The sequence below is a fragment of the Oreochromis aureus genome, linkage group 7 (assembly GCF_013358895.1).
Source record: "Oreochromis aureus strain Israel breed Guangdong linkage group 7, ZZ_aureus, whole genome shotgun sequence".
Classification (NCBI taxonomy): domain Eukaryota; kingdom Metazoa; phylum Chordata; class Actinopteri; order Cichliformes; family Cichlidae; genus Oreochromis; species Oreochromis aureus.
The window spans coordinates 15,601,248-15,628,265 of NC_052948.1; the positions used below are offsets into that span (position 1 = coordinate 15,601,248).

Sequence of the window (27,018 nt, forward strand, 5' to 3'; positions counted from 1 at the left end):
GTGCTCTCTGGTCCCGAGGAGGGGATTGCTTCCATGAGTATTTTTCATGCAGGACACAATAACAATAACAAAAAACAAAAAGTCAAGCATAACCACAGTGTTGTAGTTTTTCTTCTTCTTTTCTTTACCTTGCTCAGGTGTTTTCTCGGGGATTTCCCTGATTGTAATTTTTTACTTAAAAAAAATTCTGTTAATGTCCAGTCTCCATAACAATCAAAACTGTAGACAGTAAAATTAAAAAAAGAGCAGAAAAAGAAAACTATCTCATAGCCATGTTTATTTCACAACCATTTTATTTTTAACACTAAAAAACAAAACAACAGGTTGCTCATAATATAGATGTCCACTCGGTAACAGCATCAACTCCCGGCCACCCCTCTCTGCTGCCTGAAATGGTCCTGCCCTCATTTGCATAAGTTGTCTGCGGGTTGCTGCATGACCAGCAGGGGTAGGTTAGGGGAAGGAGTGCATGTGGACTGTACACACATGAGTGGAGACACGAGCAGAGGAGCTGTGCGTGGACTGTATCGTGAACCTGGACTCTTGCACTGAACCAGCAGAGTTATGTACTGCGCTCACCCCGTCTCTGGCGCAGGGAACAACTCACTGATGCACTGCTACAACATGAAACCAGTGAGTACATATTTATATATGTATATATATTACAGTTATATTTCTGTCATTTCCCCTCCCAAGGTTACGTGGGTGTGTTTGGTGATGATGCATTTGCACTGTCCTCTCAGATGTTTGATTGCTATATCTGTGCTCTCATTGATTGAATAACCCTTTCTTTTAATAGATGTGATTTTAGCAGACTTGCATCAGCAAGAAAACCATTTGCATACACAACTTGTAAAAGTTAAAAGTGTTCTTTTTCCTTCTTTTTGTGAGAAAGTTAAGAGTTGGTGAGAATTTTTGTTGCTTTATTGAGATCATTAGACGCACCACGGTTTAATCTGTACATGCTTTGTGAAAGGCAACAAAGAGCTTATTTTAACTTCTGCAGTTGCAGGTTAGAAGAGAACGAATAGTTTCTGTGGCGTTATAAGGTTTACTCTTACACTTGGTTTGATTTGTCATAACAATCAAAAAGAGAGTTATTGACAAATTACACACATCTTCACGCACATAATGCTGGTAGCATTTATTTACTTATAACTGTAATATCTCAGTCATCTTTCTCTTAAGGTTAACAAGAGAGAAAAATAAAACAACAAGCATCAACTTGTGCTTCCTGTTTGCTGACAGAGTATCATGTAGTCAAGCCTAGCAGCAGAAAACATCTTGACATGAAGCAGATTGCTGCTATTTCTATTTGATTTAACCCCGCTATGTCGGAGCAGTCCCTCCACCACTGCAGCCATTATCAAAGGCAGCTTTGATCTCTGTGAGACTAACCATATCCAGACATCGTGGATCAGAGAGGCAGAAAATTGGTTGCATGTGGCTGGAGTTGGCCATGGTGGAGCAGAGCGTGGGCCCTGAATAGCAAGTTGAGCTTTTACTCATGTAGCATCGTAATGCTGTGTACTTTTACAATGGCCAAAGGTACTCTCGTTGTTTGTTCTTTTTTTGTTTTTATTTCCCCAACTTTATCCTTATTTATAGACTAAAAAAAACCCCAAGAAATTCAGCTGATAGATTGTAAAGAATATTTATCCAAGATGATTTAAAACAAATGTTAACCTCTTGAGTATTTTAATCTCCTCCTTTTTTTTTCTTGTGGGGCTTAACTACTTAAAAAAAGTCCTTTATCATTTGTGATGCCATGATTGATGGTTAATAAATCAATGCTATGCTAAAAGAGGGTGCTATGGTGACGGCTCTTCTCCAGTGGGGGCCAGAGAAGGCGTGCTGGGGCGGGGGTGTGACCATTATTAACGGGTCGCCTGCTATGCTGATGGTAAGGAGGACAATTGGCTTTATCCTCTGCCATATGCTGCCCATGGCGGCTCAGACGGGCCCAGTGTCGACAGGGGCTCCTCTGTTTGGCCTAGCCCACAATCACCATGGGACTCATGCCAGCCAGGGTCATGGCTCGTGTGTGTGTGTGTGTGTGTGCATGAGCCTGTGAGTGTGCACGCACAAGCATACTCAAGAGAGTCTTTAATAGCCTGCTTTACAGAACTTGTCGTCCGGGTAACTGACACCCCATTGATGCTGCGCAGGGAGGTTTATTTTCATTTCCTGGGGCACATCAAAGCAATGGAGAGAGGTGCAGGTGCAGCCCAGACCTCTTGGTGTGTTTGAGTAAGTGAGCATGTGTTGGTGTGATTTTTTTTTTTTTTTTTTTTTTTGCATATGTGCAGTTTGCAGCATCAACACTTGTAAAGAAAGAATTAAAAATATAAAAAAGCTGAAGGTATCTTTAGTTTAGTCTAGATCTACTAGCCATTAACAATACTTGGTTTCCTACAGGAGAGGATCATCAGGATGAGACTCTTTATGTGTTTGGTTTCTGTTTGAGAACAATTCACAAGAAGGCTTGGATTTCAATTTTATTCGGGAGGGTGTCCTATCCCAGCCTTCTGAAGCCAGCCGAACCTGATCGTGATTAGGGCTGGGATTTCTCATGGTGAATGGTTCCTAAATCCGGATGAGGAGGTGCATGGATCTGCAGCTTATGGATTAGCGCAATAGCTCTAAGTGTGCATCAGCTCTCTGCTTTGTTTTCATAATACTGTTGCCTCATCTTGCACTCACAGTATTCGCGAGTTAGTGTCAGTCAGATTGGTTTGGGCGATACTGAGACAAAGAAATTTATGCTCAGAGTTCATTTTATTCTCTTACTTTTCTTTTCAGGCTTATGGGCAGTCTCCTGGTGCAGACATCGCCACCCAGAACTCATCTTCACATCTGTCGCCCAAGGCCCCCAGCAATGTGTTTGCAAGCACGTTCTTTGGTGAGCTCGAACCCTCTTTACCATTCTCTGCAATGCAGTCCGTTTTGATAACAAAATATGAGAAATAAATGCAGACTTAAAAACTTTATTATTTTACTACATATCCTACTACTACTTTTTTATACTTTAGTTGCAAGTTTATAGGTCTATATTTCATATTAAAATATACACGCTCTCTCCACCAGCTGTCTTCTCATATAAATCTATTTTTATTAGAGTTCTCACTGGTTTTGGAAATATTGTTTTAACAAATGCTTAAATTGGTGTTCAGTATGAAATGGCATTCAGTATAACACTAATGGTGTACTCGCCAGAAACCCATTAATATTCACCACAAACAGTCAGTGGGACAAGGAGTAAAGTTGATAGCTGGAATCAAGTTACCGTAACATATTTTCACAACTTACCCAAAAGTCCTATGATTTCACTCCTTTTTCTGTCTCTGTATTAAAGGAAAGTTAAACCAAAAGGCTCCAGCTCTGCTCAAAGGCCATCAAAAAAACGTGTCCTCCATTTCTGATTCTCACTGGAGAGAAGCCAGTCTGTGTGAGAAACACAGTTTAGAAGTGTGGCATGAAGAGAATTTTTCACCAGAGTTGAAATGTTTTAACTCACATGAACACAGACTTGCCTCGATTCACGTCCCCCGTTGTAAATTTTGCATCAGTTACTGTCACTCCTTAAACTTTTGGTTGTTTTCGTGTGAAAAGCTCAGAACAGTCTACAGCCGTGCTAACCGTACTATTAAGTTCATCAAACATAATGTTTGCCATGTTCATCATCTCAGGTTAACTCAAACATTAACTCATTAGCCTGGAATACAGCTGAGCCTTATTGGTTTGGACGTTTGGACTCATGGTAATTCATTGTGAGGTAGATAGATGGTATATGTGCACCATAGACAGTATAAAAAACAGATATAGATACAGTGACATCACCCACGGGTTTCTGAAGTCAAGTTTTGAAATGTTGAGATGAGCCATCTTGGTTGCAAAAATGTTTCTTTTCTTTTTTTTAAATGTGAGGACGTGATCATCGCTTGTCGATCTTAACTTGTTAGCCACTAAGTGTGTGGTTTCATGCCACAGTTAATGCTGATTTGAAGAATACTTAATTTTTTATTCAATATGACCCAAAATGAGTGACTAAATCCATAAACTCAGCAGGAGAGTGAAGAAATGAAGACAGGAGGTCGTTTTTCTCATAGACTTCTAGAAGACCAAAATATTTCGGCACCCACAACTATCGCCATCTGGTGGCCTTCAGATAAAATACAGGTTTAAGGTGCTTCAGCTGTGTCTTCATTTTTCCTGGAAGCTACGTCCGATTTTCAAACTGTCTATGGAGTCTGTTATTCTGGTGCTTATTGTAGTTGTCAGATATTTTACTTACCCAAAAATCCAACGGAGAGTGTAAGTTGTATTACATTTTATTGGCAGTAACTATGATATCTCAGTCTTGGGGGTAAAAGAATCAAAGAAATGCCTAAAAAGCACCATGAAGATTAAAGTCTGTGTACTTCACTTTATTTAAAGATCCATTTGTATTCTCAGCTAAGCAAATTCAGCTGAACATCGTGTCACACGTTAATGAGCATTGCTTTAACTGAATCTGGACTTCACTGATTTCATAGAGTGCCACTGTAGAGCTTCACGACCTGTCTGGCTGTTTGAGATGCTGCTCCAGTGCAGGCTATAACATATTATTACTCATTTTAGAGGGGATGGGCAATTCACCGGACATCTGGAATGCTGTAAATGGGCTGAACCAGCAGGGCTATGAAGGTGCACTGGGAGCAGCCACAACCCACCAAACACAGCCGGGGAGTTACAGCAGCCTGCAACCGGCACACAGTCACCTGGTGAGATTTACCGCTGGGACCTCGGGCGTTGATAGCAACAAACTTTTTGACCCCTGTTGTTTTTTTTTTAACTGCGTGTTTCCCCCCACTCTTCAGGACTTCTCTCCGCATCCAGTGTTGGCTGTGGATATGAACAGGGCTCTCCCGCCCATGTCCACTTTTCATCGTAACAATGCAGTCTCGCGCGCTCCGTCAGTCAACACCTCAGAGAGCTCTGCAGGTCAGAAAATGGAAATGGATACATGCTTTCCCTAATTTAACTGCTCTTTATCACGTGTTTATCTTGTATAATAAATATTTTCTTTTTTAAATTCAGTCTCAGGGAGCCAGGGAAATGTGTCAGGACCATCACAGACAGGCGACACCTTGGGCAAAGCTTTGGCCTCTGTAAGTACCACCACCTCAATCCAATTAGATCTAAGTCTAAGTCCCGAGAGCCCCAGTGGTATAATGCAAAACTTCCCCCCCTGCCAGTGACAGGTCACTGCACATTAAAAAGAGCTACTCTCATGCTGCACGACATTTTATTGGTTGCTCACGAGTAAAATGACCAGAATTCACGAGTTAAGTTGAGATTACGAGCCTATGAGGTTGCGGCAGCAGCCGTAAAAGCCCATCCAGAAATGACAAGTTGTGCTTTTAAAATGATCCATGCCCTGGTCACACTCTTCCTGCTCCGTCTCTCCCCTTTTCTCGCTGTCTGCTGTTAGATTTACTCCCCTGATCACACGAGCAGCAGCTTCCCCTCCAGCTCATCCACACCGGTGAGGTCTCCGTCTCCGCTGCCCAATTCAGCAGAACCTGCAGGTAAACTGGAGCATAGCACACGTCAGTGAAATATAATTTACATCATCTATATTCTGTTTCCTTGATGTTTTAAATCTGTTTTTTTTCTTCAACTCAGGTAGCAACATGTGGCCACGGAGTTCAGTTCAGGCACCGGTCTCACCACATTATGAGTCTTCGCTAATATCGATGGTAAGGAAGTAATCTGATATCACTGAAGCTTTGATTATTTATTGACTTATGCCTAGACATCACAGTGCTGGCCTTATCTGGTATATTATAAAAAAGATTAAAGTGGGTGTGTACATGTGCCAACTTCAGCTTATTTCATGCCACTATAACAGTTCTGATAATAATGTTGAAACTATTTGGTGCCATTAAAGGTTTGACTTTTGGTGATGTTTCTTCAAGAAACAACTTAAGCCAAAGATTAATAACACAAACTAGCAGGTAATAAACCCCTAATCAACATTAAAGCTCAAGCTTCTTGCACCTCACAGCGGGCCTTATTATTTCCAAGAAAATGGCATTGAAATGCCCCAAAAGACACCAACAACACAAACAGAGGTTTCAGTTTCTCCGGTTAGCAGAGGAGAGGCTAGCAGGTATCCGTTGGCTCCAGCTCTGCAGGGACACCTGTCGATCAAGGAGACCACACCCATAATTCTAGCATCAGGCAGATGAGTTATTTAAAAAATTAAATAAAATCACCCAACTTTGAGTTGTTCTTCAGAAAAACAGAAACTGTCTTTTTGTAAACAAATTTTTAATGTTGTAAACAACACAGGAGTCTCTGGATTTACCCTGAGGTTTTGGCTTAGTTATAACTTGTGGTAAGATTTTATAATACAGCCCACGACTCAGGTAAAATGGCAAAATTCCCCTGTAATTAATTGAATCCAATTTAATTTCAGTGTATGTCATTTGAAATTACAATGTAATTATATTTACCTACAAATACTTTAAGGTGGATAACAAGTCAGGTTTCAAAGTAATTTTAAATAGTGTGTAATTTCCTGGTAATTTTGCAGAAAAACAAACAATATTTTGCCATCTTCCATAATAAGTATGCAGTATTTTTGGGGGAGTTAATTAATCTTGCCTCTTTACATCTTTATTCAGTATTCATTATGTTGATGTGTATGATGGCTGTTCTGTTATTTAATTGTTCTTTTTTTATCCAAATGTGATCAAGGACTGTTTTCTCTCTGTAACTCAGAAGAAAAAATAAATACCATCAAAATTTGCAGGATTATGTAAATTTTTGATGACATAATTGTAACAATGAACTGTTCTAAATCCCTACTTTATATACCTACTATTAAATAGGAGGATGAAAAGAACATCCATCATGCACATCAACATAATGAGTATTAAATAAAGATGCAACAAAAAATACAACAAAGATATGAAAAAGCAAGCTTAATCTGCTCCATAATATGGCCCACGCTCTGAAAAGTACAGGGTACTTAAAATGTAAGATGGGGCAGTGTTGCTTGTTTTCCTACAAAATTACAGAGACATTATGCACTACTTAAAATTACTTTACAGTATATTTTAATTAATTACGTTGTTTCCTATAAAGAAAACTTGACTTGTTAGCCCTTTATTCTTGTCTATATTCTTGTGTATCTAACTTAATTTTTTGTAGTGCATTATAATTATATTGTAATTTCAAATAAAATACATTGAAATGCCATTTAATTACAGGGGAATTACGCCCTCAGTTCGGGCTATATTATAAAGTGTTACGTAACTTTTTTGTTTACTGAGATTTCATGCTCCTGTTTGGCTAGCCTCCCTTCACAATCATGACTGGGTGTTTCCACTGAAGAAACTGAATAAGTCAAACGTCATATTCAGAATGCTAAATTTCTTTTCCTGAGCCTAACTAACCTGCTGTCACCTTAAATCTGTGAATATTTCAGTCCAAACTGATTTTAAGCTATACTACTGTCTTGCTGTTTTGGGCAAGAGGGTTTGAAATTTAGAGTCCTCTTTGTGAATTCTGAGAGTTGTCCCCCTGGTGTTTTCAGTCTCAGGTGGAGGACCGTCTGGACAGACTGGATGACGTAATCCACGTCCTGAGGAACCATGCCGTTGGCCCCACCGCTGGTCTGCCCAGTGACATCCACGGGTTGCTGAACCAGCCCAACCACGGCCACCCGGGCTCTGCCAGCACCCTGCCGCTCAACTGTCACAGTCCAGCAATGGTTAACAACCCTTACTTTGAAGTATTTAAAGAAGGACAGGGCAGTGTGTATGGAAATTCCCTGATGTGTGTGTATCTGCGCTGGCATTCAATTCCAGGAATTTTTCCACCCACTACGTCTGCATGTTTTCCTAATGTAAAGGTTGCTGTCCTTGAAATCGGAAACTGAGAACAATAGGAGCACTATGATGTGCTGTCCTTGTGTGTCCAGTGTATAGTATGTGCAGACTTCTAAATCCACTGTAGGGTGATTGGGGAGGGAGAGGGGGAGGCAGCACGGTGCACTCCCATTCCACCATGTTTCCCTTTGAGCAGACCAGGGGATTTTAGCTCAGCTGGAGTGGAAGTGTATGCAAGGGAAAGGGGTTTTTAGTGTAATCCGTTGCGAGAGGGGGTATTAAATTCTCTCACTTTTATTTTTATTTATTTATTTTTTTCCAAAGGATGTGTCAGTGAATCATTCCTGAAGAGAATTAGGGGTATGTTTAGGGAGTATATAGTAGTTTAAAGGGAAGGATTAAGATTGTCTGAGATTAAATTAATTCTGTAGAGTGAGAGATCCACACAGGGTCGCTTTGGAAATGAGAGGGCAGATGTTGATTTGTGGCTGATTTGTCTCTGGCTTGGATACTATATGCCACTGAGTGTCTTAGAAAGATTTATGGAGCCCCGCAGTCACATTTAGAGGATCCCAATCTACAGAATACTTAACCACTGACTTATGAACACATGAAGATTGGTCTTATGTCATTCTCTGTGTCATAAAGGTTGAAGCTGTCAGTATGAACAACAACCACTCCGCCTTCCAGGGCCGCGCGCAAAATGGTCACCCGTACCCAGCCAGACAGAGGGCCACCCTACAGCCTGTGCAAGGTGGAGGTAGAGGTGAGCTACCCTTCTCCCTCACATCTCTTCTCCACCAGACTCATATATTTCACTTTTTCTCTTTATGAAAAAAAATGTTGTTTATGTTTTGTGTGATCGCCCACAGGTGGACTTGGGGTTCAGAGTAATCTAGAGCTTAAGATGGAAAGTGGGGAAATGGAAGAGATAATGCACACCAGCCATGGTCACAGTTCAGACAGCCAGAGATCAGATGAGGAGAGCGAACACAAAACACATGGAGAAAACAGTGCAAGAAACAGGTGAACGCTCATGCCTTATCGTGTGTGTGTGTGCGTGTGTCTGTGTGTGTCTGTGTGTGTCTGTGTGTGTGTGTGCGTGTGTGTCTGTGTGTGTGTGTGTGTGTGTGTGTGTGTGTGTGTGTGTGTGTGTGTGTGTATTAAAAAAAAAAAAAGCAAACAACAAAGCAAAGAAAGAAAAAAACAGTGTTTATTTGTTCAAAAAATAAAATTTTGTGTGTAAAGTCGATAAAAAAAACCTCCCCAATTATGCAGACAAGGCACTTTTTTAAAAATTGGTTTGAATAGTTACTAATAATTTAAATTACATTTTCAAAATTTTGTTTTAATTTAATTTTGTAATTTAAAAAAAGTTACAATTTTTTTTTGTTTTGTTATTTTTTTTAAATAAACAACTACTTTTTAAAAATCTATTACAATAAAAGCCAAATGCAAGAAGAAGAAGGGCCTTCCTGCCGTTTGGTTTCACTCATTTAAAACACTGCCAGACCCCCTGCAGTCAAGAACAGCTGTGTCTGGACCAGCCTATTTAACTTAGCCTCATATTTCTTCTTCGTGTTGCATTAAGTCGCAGTGAATTAAAGAAGGAAAAAAGAAGGAAGAACAGCTGTCGGGACGTACACATCACAGTTAAGAGCTAACCAAGAAAATCCCCAAACCACAAAGCGGTCTTTGTAAACTGTCTTACCACTGTCCCCTTTAGCCTCTGAGTGAACTAAGGTCCGTGTTCAGCTTTGCTGCACTTGCATTATTTATGACGCATGATTATAGATCTTGGGAAACCTTATAAAAAAGAAAAAAAATGTATTTGTTATGAGACTGTGGTGATTTTTACCTTGTACACCTAACAGTCAAAACCAAAAAGGACTCAATTTGAAATACATAAACCTGAGAGACGAGCAATCACATTTGTTTTGTTCAAAAATGTTTCAAATTAATAATAATTTTTAGCAGTTTTATATTCTGTCAATCCTCTTATTAATTAAAGGACTTACTGTCATTATGTGGCCGCTGACGATGAAGGATGCTTTTGGTATTACGTGAGTCACAGAAAAATTCATAAGGCCTGCGTTAGAGACTAAAATGATAGCGTATGTCTTGAAAATGTCACAGACTGGAGCTCCTGTCCTGGTGTCTTTACGTCCAGAGGTCTTTTCAGGCCAGACCCCTTCAGCTGTGTCTTGAGTGCATGTTTTCTTTTTATTTAGATCTGTAATCTAGTTGAGGGATATCAATACTGACATATATAGACATCCTCCAGCATCATTCTTTTTTTTGTTTGTTTGTTTTCTAAAATATTGAAACCAGATGATAACAAAAAGCAAAGAAAACAAAGAAGAAAATTGTTTAAATGTGACTCTAAGAATGGCCATATGGGTTCTTTTAAACACACATGTTTAAGGGTTATTCATAAATCTGCGGCTGATTACATTATCTTCTGCCATTGTTCTATGCAAACCCTTTTTTCACTGAACGTTAGAGGATATGAGATGATCCCTGGAGACTGGATCACATAATCCTGGCACAGCAGCCAGCAGAGGGCAGAAAAACCCGGAATATATTCTGAAAGCAGTCTCGCTCGCTTCGCTTTTCTCTGCTTCATCTGGAGTGTCGGTTTGAATTTGATGAATCTTCATTTTTGAAAGATTCAGCCACCCCTTTACCTGTGGGCTTCCTCTCTTCATGTCGTAGCATCCATGAGGATGAGGAGCTGAGTCCTGAGCAGAAGGCTGAGCGCGAGCGTGAGAGGAGAATGGCCAACAACGCCCGCGAACGCCTGCGTGTGCGCGACATCAACGAGGCCTTCAAGGAGCTCGGTCACATGTGTCAACTACACCTGAAGAGTGAGAAGCCGCAGACCAAGCTGCTGGTCCTCCACCAGGCTGTTGCGGTGATCCTCAGCTTGGAACAACAAGTCAGAGGTCAGTGCGTGTTTGCTGCAGGGAGGCCAGTCTCAGATGATGATGGCACACCCACGATGAAAACCAGCCTTTCAGTCTGTTATCCACAGAAAACTCCTTCAGTCTATTTAGACATTTTTTTTTTTACATGTACTTTTTTTTGCCTTTACTTCTTCTGGTTAAAATCGAATGAATTGATATATTTTTTGGCCACATGAGGGCAGCACAGTAAGCCGCAAACACAGCATTATCTGACAGTAAAGATCTGTGAATGAGAATCTGCAATCAAACAGCCTATTTACACAGTTAGCAGATGGGAAGCAACATTAGCATTTATCTGGAGGTGTGCTCGTGTCCTCTTGTTAAAGAAAGGCCCTGATTCAGCCCCATCGGCCGCTGAGGGGGAAATATGTGGCTGTTTAAATACTAAGTGCCATCTCAGTTCACTTAGTCTGCCTGCTGTGCAAGAAATGTTGAGCTTTTATTATTTTTCCCCCCTTTTAGCTGCTTTTTATCACTAAATTATTACTGAATGAGTGACAGCATGATATGAGCCAAAAAAGGTGTGAGATGCTACAAGGCTAAGGGAAACTCCAGAATTTATTTATTTTTAATTAAACCTTTATTTAATCATTGACACTCAATGCTTCATCTACAAAAGAGGCCATTTTCAGACGAGCATGATAAAATTCTAACAGTAAACCATAAACAGTTCTCTGGAGGATGCTTTCTGTGTTGCATGTTGTCATTTGACCTGCTGCTAATATGAGAAGCTTAATAGTTAACATTAAAACGTCTGTAAGGAAGACTTTGAAAGTTTCTAACTTCTATTATTTTTAAAGCAGATTCCCAACATCTGTAGCACTGTTACAGTAATGAGTATGTACTCCCAGTGTTTCCTATTTTAGTCTTATGCTAACGTGTTATTTGTTGGCCTCCACAGAGAGGAACCTGAACCCGAAGGCAGCGTGTCTGCGGAGGAGAGAAGAAGAGAAGGCGTCTGCCGTCATGACGGACCCACAGTCCATGCATCTCGCTTTTCATCCCAGTCTGACAGACCCGGCGAACCCCATGGGCCATCTCTGAGCACCTGACCACATCAAGTCTACCATCAAGTATTTACCATCACCTTATATCAGCAATAAACTTTATGAACTAAAGTCTAAAACAATTGGATGTTTCTATTTGGGGGAATAATGTAAAGGACTTCCTCAAATTCATTTCCTGTCTTTGATGTCCAGATGCTGAAGGAAGAGCATCCCAGCTGTTTTGGATGTTTCCCATTTCTTCGGACATTCAGACTGGGACAGTGAGGTCTTCTTCTCTGATTAGAAAGCGTGATGCAGTTGAACAATCATCTCCTAACTTCCCAAACTGACTCTTAACTTTGTGCCTGAACGTTACTTGTAACAGACAAACGCATTGTACGCTGCAGATGTTTTGTACATATTTTGTATATTTATTGATTATCCTTCTGTTGGAATATATCTGAATGGATGGAAACCAGTAGTAGCAAGGTGTCATCTGCAGTTTTGAATTTTGGCTTAGCCAGTTATGTTTCTGACTGACACTTTTACAGTGTGTCGATATTTACCGCAAACATTTGTGTTTTCCACCGAGCTCAGATCCACATTCCCACATTTGTGTGTTCAGACAGCAGATTTTACTTGTCCTGAAGTGTGTGTGTGTGTGTGTGTGTGTGTGTGTGCGTGCGTGCGCATATTGCTGCAGGGGTTCGACCATTCTGTGAATGAACAGATCTCCAAGAATGTTCTTTAACACGTGGACAACATCTGGCATTTGTAAAGTTGTTTGAATTTTATTTGTGTTCTTGCACTCTTAAAAGATTACTGAAACACTGGTGGACAGGAGCCCTCTTCTTCTCAGTGTAATCACTGCTCTTCACACGTAGTCAAACAAGCTCTTTGCATGTTTGAGTTTTTAATAGAGCCTTTCATTTGTTTTCTAAGTTATGTAAGTTATCTTTTATACAAATGTTGTGAATTTGATGATGTGTATTTGCTTTTGTCTCCGATTTTACACGAGGCGACACTTTTTTGGGTTTTTTTGTGCAGTTTACTAGATGTAGCTACAGTTCACCCTCTGAGCAATACAGTGTTACAGGATGATTGATGTCTTGTTTGCTTCTCACTCTGCTGAAAAGATAATACAAATTTAAAAAAAATAATAATCCTGAATAATCTGAAATACTCTTATCATAACATGTACAGTATGTGTACAGTTTGAACTAGCCTACAGGCATGTGTCAAAATTATATTGTAGCAATAAATGTCTTTTTCAATGAATTTTACTCTCAGTTCTGTCTTTTTCACTCATCTTTAGTCTAGTCCTTGTAGTTACCATTTTCAGATTTATTATTTTTTTTTTAAATTTAACACTGACCTAAGAGTCATTCAAGCATTTAAAAAGCCTTTATTCAAGTGATAAACTAGTGCTCTGTCTACACATGGCTTAGCAAGGAACCGACTGTATTTTAGTCACTTTGTTACTGTGAAAAAATCACAGTTTTTTCTTCCATTTCCTTACTTGAATTTATGAAAACTACCAAGCAAAATTTGACAGGGATGAAACTTTTGGCACCAAAGAACTATTTGCTGGCGTATCTTGGCATGGTGTGCTGTGTGTCTTTAAGTAATGTGAGGAAACTGGACAAGTGAAGAAGAATCTGAAAGTCGTGCCAGAAATGGTCTCAGTGGAAGGGTGGCTATCAAAAGCAGGAAACAAGGACGGAAAGTCTGCAGCATGCCAAATTACACCAGAACTGGATTTAAAATCAGGCCTTATGGTGTGATGAATCCAGATTTAAATCATCTTCGGTATGTATGTAAGAGGTCAAGAAACAAGTACAACAGTGAGCGTCTGCGGCCATCTGTGAAACACGGTGGTGGCTCTCTCATGGTTTTGGCTGCATTTCAGCCAGGGGTGCTGGGCATCTTTGAATGTCCTTCAAGGAAAACCTTTCGTGAAGTCTACTGAAAGAAATAACAAGAAAGCTTGTCTAAGAGTTCAGACTGTGTTGAAGAATAAAGGCGGTCATAACAAAACTTGTTGAATTGCACAAACTTAGTTTTTGCTTTATATACTGTATTGCCATGTATGTTTGCGTTTTTTTGAATAAACTGCCGCACCTACTCCCAATTTTCCAAATTATGAAGAAATGAGGCGTCACTCAAGATTTTTGCACAGTACCGTATGTATGGCAAAGTACTGCATATGCCACTAATTTGCAAATGTTTCCACAAATATAAATGAATACAGTTTTAGTTTAACATCCAGATTCCAAACAATAAGAACTTTAGCCAAATATCAACAAGGCAGCTTCCTTTAAGACCTCTTTGGAATCAAATCTGGATTTTGTGTGAGTTGCCAGATAAAAAGAAAAAAAATTCACCTGCAAAAAACAAAAAAACAAAACCAAAAACTCCTTTACCCTTGCCTTTATTTATTTATTTATTTATTTATTTATTTATTTTTTTAGCTCGAATATTTTTAGTTAAAATATTTCGACCCTTTCAAAAACAAATAAATAAATACATGAAAAGAAAGAAAAGAGGAAGTATATGAATCCTAAATAATCATGAATCAGAAATAACTAAACGTACTTTAGAACTGCAGAACTACTAATACAATTACATGTTGGGAATTCTTCTTCGTATAAGTATAATACACTTCTGTATAAGCCTACCTCAAAGCGAGCACTAGGCAGCAGCAGCAGCAGTCATATGACGTTTCTGCGTGACAGAGCGGGCAGTGAACGCCTCTCTGAGCGGGGCTGATCATGTCTGGGCGGGTGGAGGCTGGACAGTCCGATCGGACAGAGGAGGAGGAGGACAAGTCAGCGCTCACACAAGACGGTAAGTTTGAGATTAAGAACAAAACCGGCTCTAAATAACGCTAACAGCCTTAATCCTTCAAAGATAACCCATCTGCTGTGATCATCAGCGCGTTTAAAGATGGTCCTCCAACTTTTTACTACACCTTTTCATTAAGACGCGGTCTTTTTACAACAGTGCCAGGTAGAGTTCCTGTATCCTTTTAAAGTAGCGAAGTAAAGTTTATCCGGATAAAGTGTGTGAGTGATAGATACTGTAGTATCCAAGGGCAAACGAGTTCATGTTAAGTACCTAGAATGACAAAGTAAGAACGACCCAATGAAACGTTAGAAGCTCTTATTACGCGTGAACATGGCAGGTTGTAGAAAACCCACCAATGGGACAATTTGCTGTCTTTCTTTTTTTTAACCAAGTCATTTAACTTTTACTTAACATCAGCTGAGCAGTCGATTTAAGGGGACTTGAAGGGGGCTGGTTAATTTAAACTAACAGGACAAAGCAGTGGAGTGCTGTTTTTCTACAACCTGGCAACCAAAAGTAGTTTATTACTGATAGGTGATTGGTGAAAGTTACTGTTTAGTTAGTCTAAGTTCAAACATTGCAATGAACTGAGGCTGGACTGACTGAAAGATGAACATTTTTAATGTGTTTCTCTCTTTTCTCTGATTTTGTGGCGCTTATAAATGGCTTAAAACTATTTTTTTTCCCATAAAATTGATAATTAACTATATCAGGACATTTTGAAATAGTTAAATGAAAAAATATAGGCACAATAAAGGCATATAGAGTTAAATAAAAATATATATGATTGCCTAAAATATATTGGGGTCACAAATGACCTCGCCAGGTCACTCCTGTGAAAGTGTTGGTCATTCGAGGGTTATTTGGAGTGGCAGCATGCTAAGGATGGGGCTCGTAGGAAGACACCATACTGTCTTCTATTGTGTTTGTGTGTTACAGCCTCACAGTAGTGTGTTTGTTAACAAACATTTTCCTCAAGTGTCATACGACGGAGCGGGTGACGACACCTCTCCACCTCAGCCAGTTGTAGTCGTCATGCAGTTGGCTCAGCTCAGGCTGTACAATAGTACGCTGTCATTAGCACACAGAAAGAGCTGTTTTCATTGCACAGCAATATCAGCCACTCGCCAGCGTCCATTTATTGTGTCTTTATGTGCAGCTGTGTGAGGAGCTCCTTCGATGTCTGTCCTTACGTTCCCCCTTAAGCTCCAACCCTGCTCCAGTGTTTTGTAAACAGATGATAAGGCCTGACCAACCTGAAGCATCAGTTTTCAATTCACTTTCCCGTGCAGTCTCCCTCTTGGTGTCATTTTTAACATACCTGTCTGTGCGTGTTCCCACCAGTTTATCTCCAGAGGGGTTGGGATGGAGTCTCACAGGCCGAGCGGTTCTCCAGACATCAGGACACAGAGGGGCTACATGCTGGAGCACAGTCACAGGGGCAGCCAAGACAACTCGTTTGGAGTGAGGATTCAGGTTCAAGGGATTAAAGGTCAACCCTATGTGGTTCTGAACAGTTCAAGCCAGGACAGCAACAGGGACGTTTCTGTCGTCACTCACCAGGCAGGGTACAACCCGGGTATGGCGCGAAGGTCCATGGATGACAGACAGCTGTCACCCGAGCCGCAGAAGATGGTCAACTCCCCCGTGTTTAATTATCAGAAACGCCCAGAGGTCATGAGATCCTACAGCCCTGAAAATAATAAACTGAGCCCGGGGTTTCCTTCACAAACAGCCTCAAACAAACCGACTACTAACATGACCAAACCCAGGATCCCTCTGCCTGCTGAGGGCCCAGGAGAAGACCCTGCTGAGTTGACCCAGAACAAGGCGCCTCCATCTCCTGGACAAATTCCTCCAAGGTCCCCAAACTTAGTGGAGACCGACTCCATCATTTCTGTAGGGAAACTAATAAGCCAGTTTAACAGCAACCAACGGAGGGGAAGAGGCCCGAGGAACAGGCTGAACCTCGAGGAGTGTCGTCGGTCACGCAGCGTGGACAGCAGTCGAACCTCTGAATCCTCCTCGCCCTCCCCTTCAGCTAGCAGGAACTCGTCTCTGAAGGGCGGGATGTACCCTCCTGGATCGGCCAGGGCTCGACTCCTCAACGGAGAAGTCAACTTAAAGCCACCAAGCAAGAAAGATACGAGCGCCAAAGGGCTTCACAGAGCAGAGAAAGCGTCAAGCGGTGACCGGGCTGATGAATCTGATGAAAGAGATGCACAGGTACAGGGTTTTGTTTTAGGGCAAAGTTGTCATTTGAAAGATCAGATTTATTTGCCGTATGTTCCCTAATCAGGTCACTCCCGATCTTCTGAAAGGACAGCAAGAGCTCTCAGTAGATCCAGCTGAAGACACGACGAAACAAATGCTGTTCACTTACCTGAAGGCTGGGTGAGTCCCCCCAAGCTTTCGGCACTTTACTTTAAAGGGGCAAACAGACATTTTGGGAACTATAGAGCATATTTTTGATTTCTTGCAAAAGTGTTGAATGACAGTGTTTGCCTATATCTTAAATAAGAGACTCCAACAGGAAAGGCAGCTTGATTTGTATTGTTAACGTTTAAGCACACACTGTAAACTGGGAGGAGCAGCGAGCAAGGCTTTGTGCAAACAGTTACAAAGAACAGTGACCGGCACCTCTAAAGTTCAGCGTTTTCAATTTTGTTTGTTTAAAGTGCACAAAAGCAAAAGTTTAGAAAAGGCAGACAACGGTGTTCTGGATTACTATATAGGCTGTCACATTGTTAGCTCTCTGAAGTCAAACAAACAGGATATGACCTGTTGTGAGATTTAGAGGTGCTGTTTTTATGTAAACAGCACCTTAGACCCTTTTTAAAATAAATTATTAGCAATAACAAAGGAATTTTACTGAAATAAAGGTATAATATAGTTTCCACTGAGTCTTTTTTCTTTTTCCTTAAAAAACAATTTAATTGACTTGGTCTCATTCTGTATTTCCCCCCCGCTCATCCACACCTCACCTGCAATGCCCCACATATTTCCTTACCAGTATATCAGACTCAAAATAGAGGAGTTGCGTACGAATGCGAACACATGCGGGGACTTTATAGGTGTAATTTGTGGCTGATGTTTGTGCTTTACAGACGATCTGGCAACTTGGTTAACATCGCGCAAACAGTACATACAATTCTTATAAATCATAAACTCTGAAGGATGTGGACATTATCTATACATTTTCCATGAGAAACAGCTTGTTTGAGCTTGAGATCAGCTAAGCAAGTGGTGTGTTCTCACATAAATCATCCATCCATCCATCCCTTTTCTACCACTTATAAGGGTCCGGGTCATGGGGCAGTTGTCTAGGCTCCATCTAAAATATGTAATATCTTCCATAACGGCTCTGCTATTACTCTAAACTATCTTAATAAACAAGTTTAGTTTCCTGTTTTCACCCCAATTTCCAATAAAAAAACAACCAAACAAAAACAAATTATATTTGTTGTGTATAACAGTGTCTCATTTTTCATGAATAGTATATTCAGTACTCCCTGTTGGTGTAGTGGTGAGTGTGTGGTTGAGATCAGGCAGTGTAGTCTGATACAGGATGTGTGTCCAGATGTGTGTTCTCAAGTCAGGAATGTAGAGCACGACCATGTTTTTACTGATAAAATATCCGCTGCGCTTGGAAAGTTTGAAACATCTACCAGTGCCTGTTTGGTGCAATTTATTTACAAAAAAATGCTGAATTATGTGTTGTACCCCTAAGAGAGGTCAAGTGAACAATGTTTTATTTCTGCATACCAAAGCTACTTGACATCACGCTCAGAGGAGGTCCTGCCCTGCCGCAACCAGATAAAGTTTCATCTTTTCATCGGGGTTGTTACTGTGTTTGTTAAATATTTTTTCTTGCTGCCCAGAACGACTGATGACGACTCCACCACCCATAGAAAGGTCCACCTGCTCTTTCGGAGGATCAACAAGCTCAAATGGAGAACTGCTGCCAATGTGGAGCAGGAGGAGAAAGTCAGTGCTGGGATGAGATGTTCATCAGGGCGGCTCGCTCTCCAATATGATTTATTGTGTTTGTCTGAAAATGCTTATATTATTGCAATGTTTTGCTTTTAGGACTATGAAGAGGCGATAAAGCTCCTGCGGGAGAAACAGGCAGAGCTGGAGAAAGAAGTGTCGGAACTGAGGCAAAGACTAGAAGCTGAGATGAAGGTGTAGTGTAGCCCCATCCTGATGAGTCACCTCCAAACAGCTCACTTCCTCTTCCTGTGACTGACAATGTTCCTCTCTGTTGTTGTTCTTTTTCTGCAGAATGAAATGACTTTAGCCAAAGCCTGTGAGAAGGCGAGGACAGAGAAGAAGAAACTTCAGGAAGAGCTGATAAAAAGCCAAGCTGAGCTCAGCCAACTCAGGGACAAGCTAGGAGAAGTTGAGGCAGAACTTCAGTATACCAAAGAGGAGTAAGGCTGTGACCTTCAGGTCATTCACCAAAGCTTTAAAGTAAAGCTTTGCCTAGTGATTCAGTTTAATTTGGTTTTAATTATTTAGTGCCAAATCACAACAAAAGCCTTAGTGCACTTTATATTGTAAGGTGAAGAAACAATAATCAGACGGCCCCCTATTAGCAAGCGCTTGGCAACAGTGGGAAGGAAGAACTCCCCTTTAACAGGAAGAAACCTCCTGCAGAACCAGGCGCAGGGCAGGGCAGCCATTTGACACTACAGTCAAACTAGACTCACCAAGCCTGAATGTGTCATGTTTCTGCAGTTTAGGTGAAGCACTCCATATACAAACCGGCTGTTGGGATTTAAATTGTCACAAATATTGAAAAATTGGTCCAAGTCCAAGTGCTGCTGGTCATGAAAGAGCCCAGCACATGCATTTTAAAATACAAATGATACTGCACAGCCTGCTGATATGGAGGATTTGTTGCTTTTGGACAGAGCTAGTACTGCTGCCATATTACAAAGTGCTTTTGATCTTCTAAACTAAGCAAAAAGACAAATTAGCATTTTTCCCACTGGAAAAAACCCCCCCAACAACCTTATTTTTATGAAATCCAACATTATTTTAATGAAAAACTGATTTAACTCAATGCTGCTTTTCAGGGTGTTCATCTAAGCCTCTGCTCATGCTCTCTGGTCACTCAAGTGCACTCTGATGTATGATTGGATGAAGGTCACTGGACTGAGAGCAGTTAGCTGAATACACTTTTGGTTTAGTGGTAGTTTGTTTCAAACGTGAAGATTCCTGTTTTTCAGTCTACTCCAGTTAAGCAGCTTTCTGCAGCATTTAAGGAGAATAAGCGAGCTCCTGTCTTTGATATGAAATATGAACCTATTCTCATATGTTGCCAGGGTGGCTAAAATGAAGGCTGAGAAAGAGAGAGCTAAAGCAGAGATGAAGGACCTTCAGCAGCAGCTCTCAGAGATGCACGACGAGCTGGACCGAGCGAAGAAAGCAGAGGTGATAAATGAAGAGAAAGAAGTCCTTCTGCAGGTAAATGAAAGCCCACGAGCCAACATATAGCATATGTAAAGCAGCTTTTTCCCTTAAATATATATTTGTGATGGTGAATTTGACAGGATTTATCCCAGCTGCATGCAGAGTTTCAGGAGATGCTACAGGTGAAGGAAGAACAGGAGGACTTGCTGCATCGCAGAGAGAGGGAGCTCAATGCCCTGAAGGGAGCACTGAAAGAGGAGGTGGAGACTCAGGATAAATACACCTCTGCTCTGAAGGAGGAGCACGAAGAGGAGCTTCAGAAGCTGCTCGGGCACTTGGAGCTGGTTAAAGAGGTACCAGGAAACATACCTCCATTTGCTCTGATCTATCACACCCTGTGTCATGTCATATTTCGATGTTGATCTCACACCTTGCTTTCGCCCTGTCTCTCAGAGCAATGCTCTGCTCTGCCAGAAGAAGCTCGAGGCGGAGGAGGAGAGCGGTGCAGCTAAGGTGCAACTGAAGGAGCTGAGCCAGGAGAGAGATCAGCTGAGAGGGAAGGTGCAAGAGCTTAACAACAAGTTGGAGCAGCTGAATCAGGTGATCCAGGAGTACAAAACCACAGAGAGACAGTTGGAGCAGAGAGCAAAGCAGCTTGAGGTGAGGAGAAGGGTGCAAATCTAGGGAGATAAATGTCAAATTTTCAGTTTGTTCAGTTTGTTTTGCTTTATGCCGTTTCAGAGGGAAAAGCAACAGGTTGAAGAAATGCTGGACGATGTGAGGAGGAACGAGGAAGAGATGTGTCAGTCTAACAAGTCGCTGCTCACTCGCTTGGAGGATGTGCAGGTATCAAGGAAATAAGGTTGAGCGGGAGACAAATGGAGCACACTTCATCATATCTACTATATCATATCATTTCATGAGCATCATATCTATGCTCTTGAAATGAATTCTTTTCTCTGGGTTTTCTTCTGACAGGGTAAGCTAGCCAAATTGAACCATGAGCACAGAGACCTGAAAGAGAAGCTCAGGGAGGAGAAGAAGCAAGTGGAAGAGCTGTGGAAGACAAAAACTGAGCTGGAAGATGAGAGAAGGCTGCAGGACAGAGCAATGGAGCAACTGCAGAGGAAGGTGAGTGGGGGACATAAACTATTTTTTAAGGCCTTCCAAAAAAACATTAAATGTGTTCTTGGAGCCAAATGAGGCCTGAAAGTCTGCTATCTTAACCCTGAAGCCATGAGATCACCAGAAACAGCTGTTAAGTCTCGTGCTTGCATAACTTCTTTCATCTCCTGTGTCTCCCTTATCTGAGCTCTTTGTTTATCTGCACGGATAGATGAATGGCATCATAGAGGAGTGCGAGGCGTCTACAGATGTGCTTCAGAACCAGGTCGATGAGGCCAAAGAAAAGAGTCAGAGGGACTTGGCCGAGCTGCGGAGACAGCTGCAGGAAAAGGGAGCAGAGCTGGAGAAATCCAGACAGGCAGCCAAAAAACTGCAGGAAGAGGTGTGGTGCTCACCGTCTCCCTGATTCATCAGCATGAATTAGTCTTAGTCACCAAGAGAAAAATAAGAGTGTGAGAACATGCAAGTTTTGTATGAGATTGAATAAAAGTGGTCAGACTCTGCGGATTACGTGTTGTCTGTAGAGGTGTCTGCTTGACTGCTCAGCACCGGACATTGTGTGTTGCTTTGTGTTTAACCTTTGAGCTGTGTTCTTGTTCAGCTGCTTCCTCTGGAGGAGGATCTGCGGAGGTGTCGCAGGGAGCAGCAGGAGGCCCAGCTGAGGGGCCGGCAGCTGGAGCAGAGGGTGGAGGAGCTGGAGGAGAGGAATGCTGCCACGATGGAGGAACGAGAGCGCCAGGTCAAACTCATGGAGGTAAAAACATCTCTGGACCTCCAGCTTGCCAAACTCAAAATGCAGCGGTGGTTACCACTGTTATCTCACAGCAAGGAGGTTGTGGGTTCAAATGCTCCATCAGGCTGGCCGCTTTTTTGTGTGGAGTTTGCATGTTCTCTCGTTTTCCAAAGGCATGCATTTTTAGGGGCCAGGTTAATTGGTGAATTTGAATAGTTTTCTGTCTCTCTGTGTTAGTCCTGTGATAGACTGTTAACGTGTCCAGGGTGTACCCCGCCTCTCACCCCGTGGTGGCTGAGATAGTTTCCAGCCCTCCTGTGTCATTTTATTGGATAAGCAAAAACATATGGATGGATTGATGGATTACCTTGTGAAACAACATAATTACATTTGGATGGTAACAGAAACAAAATATCCTGTTCCCAATCCTTCTTTTATTTTACTCCAAGTGGACAAAATACACTCACAAGACTGTTGGTAACACTTTATTTCACCTTAGTTAATATACTTATTTGTTAAAAATAATTTACATTAAACATTGTAACAAATTGAGCTTAATGGTATCTCCAAACAGGCCAAAGAGTGGAAGTCCTTTTAGTCAGCTGTTATCAGCCATAATAGAATTACATATAGTCACATTATCTAAGTTGTTTTAGTCTGGATACTGTTCTGCTGCCCGCGCAAGCCACTTTGCAACCCACCTCCTTTTCCTGTTATTTCTAACTCATTAAGTGGCCTGTCTGCTGTTATTTATGTCTGCAGTTTTCTTTACTGTTCTTGCTGTTGCTCTTTCCACACCAGAGTTTCCAGATATGAGGGGAAATGTGCTGAGGTTCCCAGGGCAGAATTAGAGAAAAAATGACTGCAGATGGAAAAACAATCCTGTAATCACTTAAGTGTCTGTCTTACAGTGTCTGCTCATTTACCTACATCCCTATGGGTGCAGAAAGGGAAAGGTCAAAATGAAGCGTTGTTAAATTGTCTTTTCCAGGTGCACGTCTCTTCTTTGTACAGACCTGGAGCGAGACTTTTTACTAAAATTTGTGTGGCTGCATTAATAAAACCAAGTAGTAAAAAGTATCTCAGAGTTCACTGTAGATCTAATCCTCCAGTTGAAGCTTAAAGATGAAAATCTACCCACATGGTTAGATGGCAACAGTAATATTCCCAGCTATAACACATGTAACAGCGCAGTCACACTGGTAATGTTTACCTGTTCCTCTGTGTGTATTTGCACTGTCACCTGGACCTGCTGTGGGTGAGGAGAAGTTCAGTGGAAACAGCGTCTCGCAGCTCAGCCCTGTTTGTCTTGCCAATGCAAAAACATTACACAGTGATACCAGCGTGCGCACTGTTGACACTTTGTATCAACCGAGGAAAAGCGTATTTACTGTTAAAAGTTATCAGACCTGTCCGACCGTTCTCAGAAACCTTCTTCTACCTACCCCCCTCCCCCACCCACATCCACTGCTAACGCAAGCAGAGTTTAACATATAATAGCAAAGCGGGGGTTTTTTGTGCATTTTTCCTGAAGGCTTCCTTGTATAATGTTACCCAATACACTCGTCTAATCTGCGTCAGCTTTCTCCAGAGATAAATATCTCATGTCCCCTGTGTTTCCAGCGTAATGCAATTTAAATGAAGTCGATGATGGTTTGAAGCATCTTTTCATTCATTTCCTGTCCTCTCAGGAACGCATCAGCCACCTGGAAGAAGACCTTTGTGATGAGCGCGGCAGTGCTGACCGCTTGATGGAGCGATTAGACAAAACCAAGGAACAGGCAGGTTTATTCCCTTGTTGTCTTTGCTGTTTTTTTGCGTGTTTTTTTCCCAGATCAAGCACACATTTTGCATTTTTCTAATGCTCATAAATTTCCGTCCACAAAAACAACAACCTACCAGTGATAGATTTATTGCCTGTTTCAATTTTGGACCCTCAGCTCTGTTTTGATCATAAACAGATGTTGAGCTGAGAGCTCAGATTTCTCTGAAAACACCCAAAGCTGCTGATTGGTGTTTCTGAGCTGGACGTAAAACAAGTTTGTTTTGTTGTTTCGTCTGGTCATTAATCATGTTTCTTCACTGCTTCCTCATCTTCAGTGTGCTTTTAATGTTGGCCTACGTTTGTGGGAGCAAAGTGGTACACAGTAGGTGACACAAAATGCTCTTTTGGGTAAACTAGTGAGCCCCCCACCCCCACTCCCCAAAAAACAGCTAACTATTGTGAGCAAGTATTCACACTCCCTCCTCTGGGCCTCTGGGTGTTATTAGTGAGGAGGGCCTTTAGATCTGATGTGTCCGTTCAGACCAGACTGAATTTCCTCTGTTTTTATGAGTTAAGCTGGAAACCTTCTATTTAAGCTTAAAGTTTGTAATAACACATGGTCTTGTTTGCAGTCAGTATTGAAGAGATGTGAATGGAAAGCAAGTTGTGAGGTTTAGTGTTAAAGGAGAACCTTTGTGCACATTTCTAGTGCCTTATATTCCTTTTAAATATATGTTTCTTGCATTATTCAAAGGTTATTTATCATATACCAGGCCTTGATGTCACCCTGCAGTTTATCCAAAACATCTCCCCTTCCTCTTCTCTTTAAGCGAACTTTCCCCTGATTGGCTGCCCATCACAAACAGAAGGTTTGAACAGTCGGAGGTAGAGGCGTCTGTCCTCACAGCCTCTGGGCAACTCTGTGCATCTGAGATGCCTTTGTGTCTCTAATCAAAGATATCAATTTCTTTGACGTCACATTGAACCAACAGGGAAAAAAACACCTCAAACTGAGTGTTTAGAGAAAATAAGTAAAAGTCCACTTTCAGGGGGAAAACATATGAAATACAAGCTCAGCAAATAATAAATTAGTAGTTCAGTGTCCATATGTCCTAGTTTTATTACTTATGTGCGATGTTATGCAGTACATGTATAATGGATAATGAAAACTATGTTTCTCTCTGCATTAACAGATGGATCAGATGAGGAATGAACTGATGCAGGAGAGATCTGCCAGGCAGGATCTGGAGTGCGATAAGATAAGCCTAGAGAGGCAGGTAATGATCCCTAAACCCCCAACACCAGACAGCTACATAGAGTGAAATCATTTCTGGAGAAAAAAAATCTTAAGGTGGAGTCAAAGTGATGCAAGAGACTGCTGCTGAAAAATTAGGGTTAAGATCCAAGTTAGAGTGCTTGTTAGCTTGTGAGCAATATTTCATACTCATGTAAATACTCATGTAAATGCATGTGGAATAAAATCAGCAGGCCGTTCAAATTGTAAGATTCATGTTCAATTATCAGCATTGATGTCTGAGTGTTAATGGAAACCTGCTCAAAGGTGCCCTGCAGGGTCTTTTTCTTTCTTTCTTACAAAAAGGTTCAGCTTACTCTCAGCATTGCTCACCAAACTGTATTGCTTACATGCTTGAGGGTTAACAACTGTGCAAACTTTTGCAAAGCTTGTTTTTTCCTATTTTGTTTAATAGACCATTGCCTCCCCCCTTTGGATCCGTGGAATAACAACCTCAAGCTCTTACATTCTTGTGCAACAAGCAAACAAAACTGCGACCACCCTGAGAAACTACTGCTTCATGCTGCTGTTACAGATTTTTTTTTTTTTTAAAAGCTAAAATTCTTCATCATGTTCTCTCTGGCAGAATAAAGACTTTAAAAGCAGAGTGGCTCATCTGGAAGGTTCACAGAAGAGCAACCAGGACTCACTCGTCTCCAAGCTCAACATCCGCATCCAGGAACTGGAGGAGAGGTTGCAAGGAGAAGAGAAGTGAGCAAACACACAGCAAAAAGTGACCTTACTTTAACAACCTCTCATCAGTTTTAGACATTAATATGGATTAAGGCTGTATGGATCAGTGCAAGATCCATACAGAAACTCAGATTCTTGGTGCTGGCTCTCAGTGAGGGGTGGACCCATTCATCACCATTCAAACAAGAAAAATCATCTCTGGTCTGCACACTAGGAGGGTGTTAAGTGACACAAAGCTGCAGGAAAAAAACAGGCACATGATCGCTTGTTGCTTTTGCTTACAGGGACAACAACAACTTACAACAAGTGAACCGCAGGCTGGAGCGCAAGCTGAAGGAGATGAAGATGCAGGGAGACGAAGAGCGCCTCAACCTGCAGAGCCAGACGGACCAGGTCCACACATCTTTAACCACGAATAAAACCTCGTTACGATGTTCTCTTCAGCAGGCGACTCGACTCATGATTCTTTATCTCGTTTTTCCCCGAACTCTGCAGCTGACTCAGAGGCTAAAGACAGCGAAGAGGCAGATGGACGAGGCGGAGGAGGAGATCGAGCGTCTGGAACATGCTAAAAAGAAGTTGCAGAGAGAGCTGGATGAGCAGATGGAGGCCAACGAGCAGCTTCACAGCCAGCTGAGTGCAGTGCGGAATGAGATGAGGTGACCGATCGCTCTCTGCCTTTAACATGCCGCTGCACTAAATCACGTCATCATCATCATTTAATGTTTTTGCTTCAACAGGCGGAAGAAGAAGGCCACTCCCCTCACTAAGGTTGCAGAGGACGATGCGAACGACATGGACGACCTGGGATCTGACTGACCTGCGCTTAAAAAGGATTAAAACTGGACTTTGATGTCACTGTGAACATTTCACAATTGAATAAAATGTCATTAACAACTCAGGTGTGACTTCCACCTCGAGCTGCATGGCATCTTGCCAATGCTGACCTCTTGTGGCAATATTTATAACTGCATTATCAGACCAACTTTTGATTCTTCTTAATCTCTAATTTATTCTGTTGGTGTATTAATGAATATGACGTGGCGCGCACATTATTAAGGTAATAACTAAATGCACTAAAATGCTTTTTTCAACATTCACCAGTGTATATATGCCTCCAGACACTGAAATAAATACAGCTGTGTGACATTTCTGTCAGTGTGAGACTTTGACTTTGAACAAAAAAATGAGAGAAAGCTCAGTTTAAATGTAAAAACAGCACAAAACTCATCTGCCGGTAACCCTCAGCTATGAAACTCTGTGAGAATGGTAGTTGCATGAATGGATCAATGGCCTGCTCTTAATGGCTGA

General features: G+C 41.5%; 2 protein-coding genes across 2 annotated transcripts; both read left to right on the forward strand.

Moving 5' to 3' along the window:
• Window positions 1–414: 414 nt before the first annotated feature.
• Window positions 415–13,086, forward strand: LOC116326726 (transcription factor 12-like). The gene is made up of 13 exons (XM_031748125.2): window positions 415–633; window positions 2,803–2,902; window positions 4,621–4,763; window positions 4,860–4,983; window positions 5,080–5,150; window positions 5,474–5,570; window positions 5,668–5,741; window positions 7,586–7,762; window positions 8,529–8,646; window positions 8,753–8,906; window positions 10,596–10,825; window positions 11,748–11,919; window positions 12,046–13,086. Exons 1-12 carry the CDS (start codon window positions 565–567, stop codon window positions 11,888–11,890), a joined length of 1,500 nt encoding a protein of 499 aa, XP_031603985.1. The 5' UTR covers window positions 415–564; the 3' UTR covers window positions 11,891–11,919; window positions 12,046–13,086.
• Window positions 13,087–14,547: 1,461 nt separating this feature from the next.
• Window positions 14,548–26,860, forward strand: LOC116326723 (cingulin-like protein 1). Its single transcript, XM_031748123.2, has 19 exons — window positions 14,548–14,679; window positions 16,024–16,905; window positions 16,979–17,073; window positions 18,561–18,666; window positions 18,769–18,864; window positions 18,964–19,112; window positions 20,010–20,151; window positions 20,238–20,450; window positions 20,551–20,757; window positions 20,839–20,943; window positions 21,076–21,228; window positions 21,434–21,604; window positions 21,824–21,976; window positions 23,647–23,736; window positions 24,914–24,997; window positions 25,601–25,725; window positions 25,992–26,100; window positions 26,203–26,366; window positions 26,448–26,860. Exons 2-19 carry the CDS (start codon window positions 16,045–16,047, stop codon window positions 26,524–26,526), a joined length of 3,102 nt encoding a protein of 1,033 aa, XP_031603983.1. The 5' UTR covers window positions 14,548–14,679; window positions 16,024–16,044; the 3' UTR covers window positions 26,527–26,860.
• Window positions 26,861–27,018: the final 158 nt, after the last annotated feature.

Bases quoted from the DNA above. Each gene is read 5' to 3' on its own strand.
- LOC116326723 (XM_031748123.2), top strand. From the start codon at position 16,045: ATGGAGTCTCACAGGCCGAGCGGTTCTCCAGACATCAGGACACAGAGG. The intron at 20,944-21,075 runs GTATCAAGGAAA...TTCTTCTGACAG, and splicing joins CTCGCTTGGAGGATGTGCAG to GGTAAGCTAGCCAAATTGAA. The intron at 21,977-23,646 runs GTAAAAACATCT...CTGTCCTCTCAG, and splicing joins GCCAGGTCAAACTCATGGAG to GAACGCATCAGCCACCTGGA.
- LOC116326726 (XM_031748125.2), top strand. From the start codon at position 565: ATGTACTGCGCTCACCCCGTCTCTGGCGCAGGGAACAACTCACTGATG. The intron at 634-2,802 runs GTGAGTACATAT...TTTTCTTTTCAG, and splicing joins ACTGCTACAACATGAAACCA to GCTTATGGGCAGTCTCCTGG. The intron at 4,764-4,859 runs GTGAGATTTACC...CCCACTCTTCAG, and splicing joins AACCGGCACACAGTCACCTG to GACTTCTCTCCGCATCCAGT.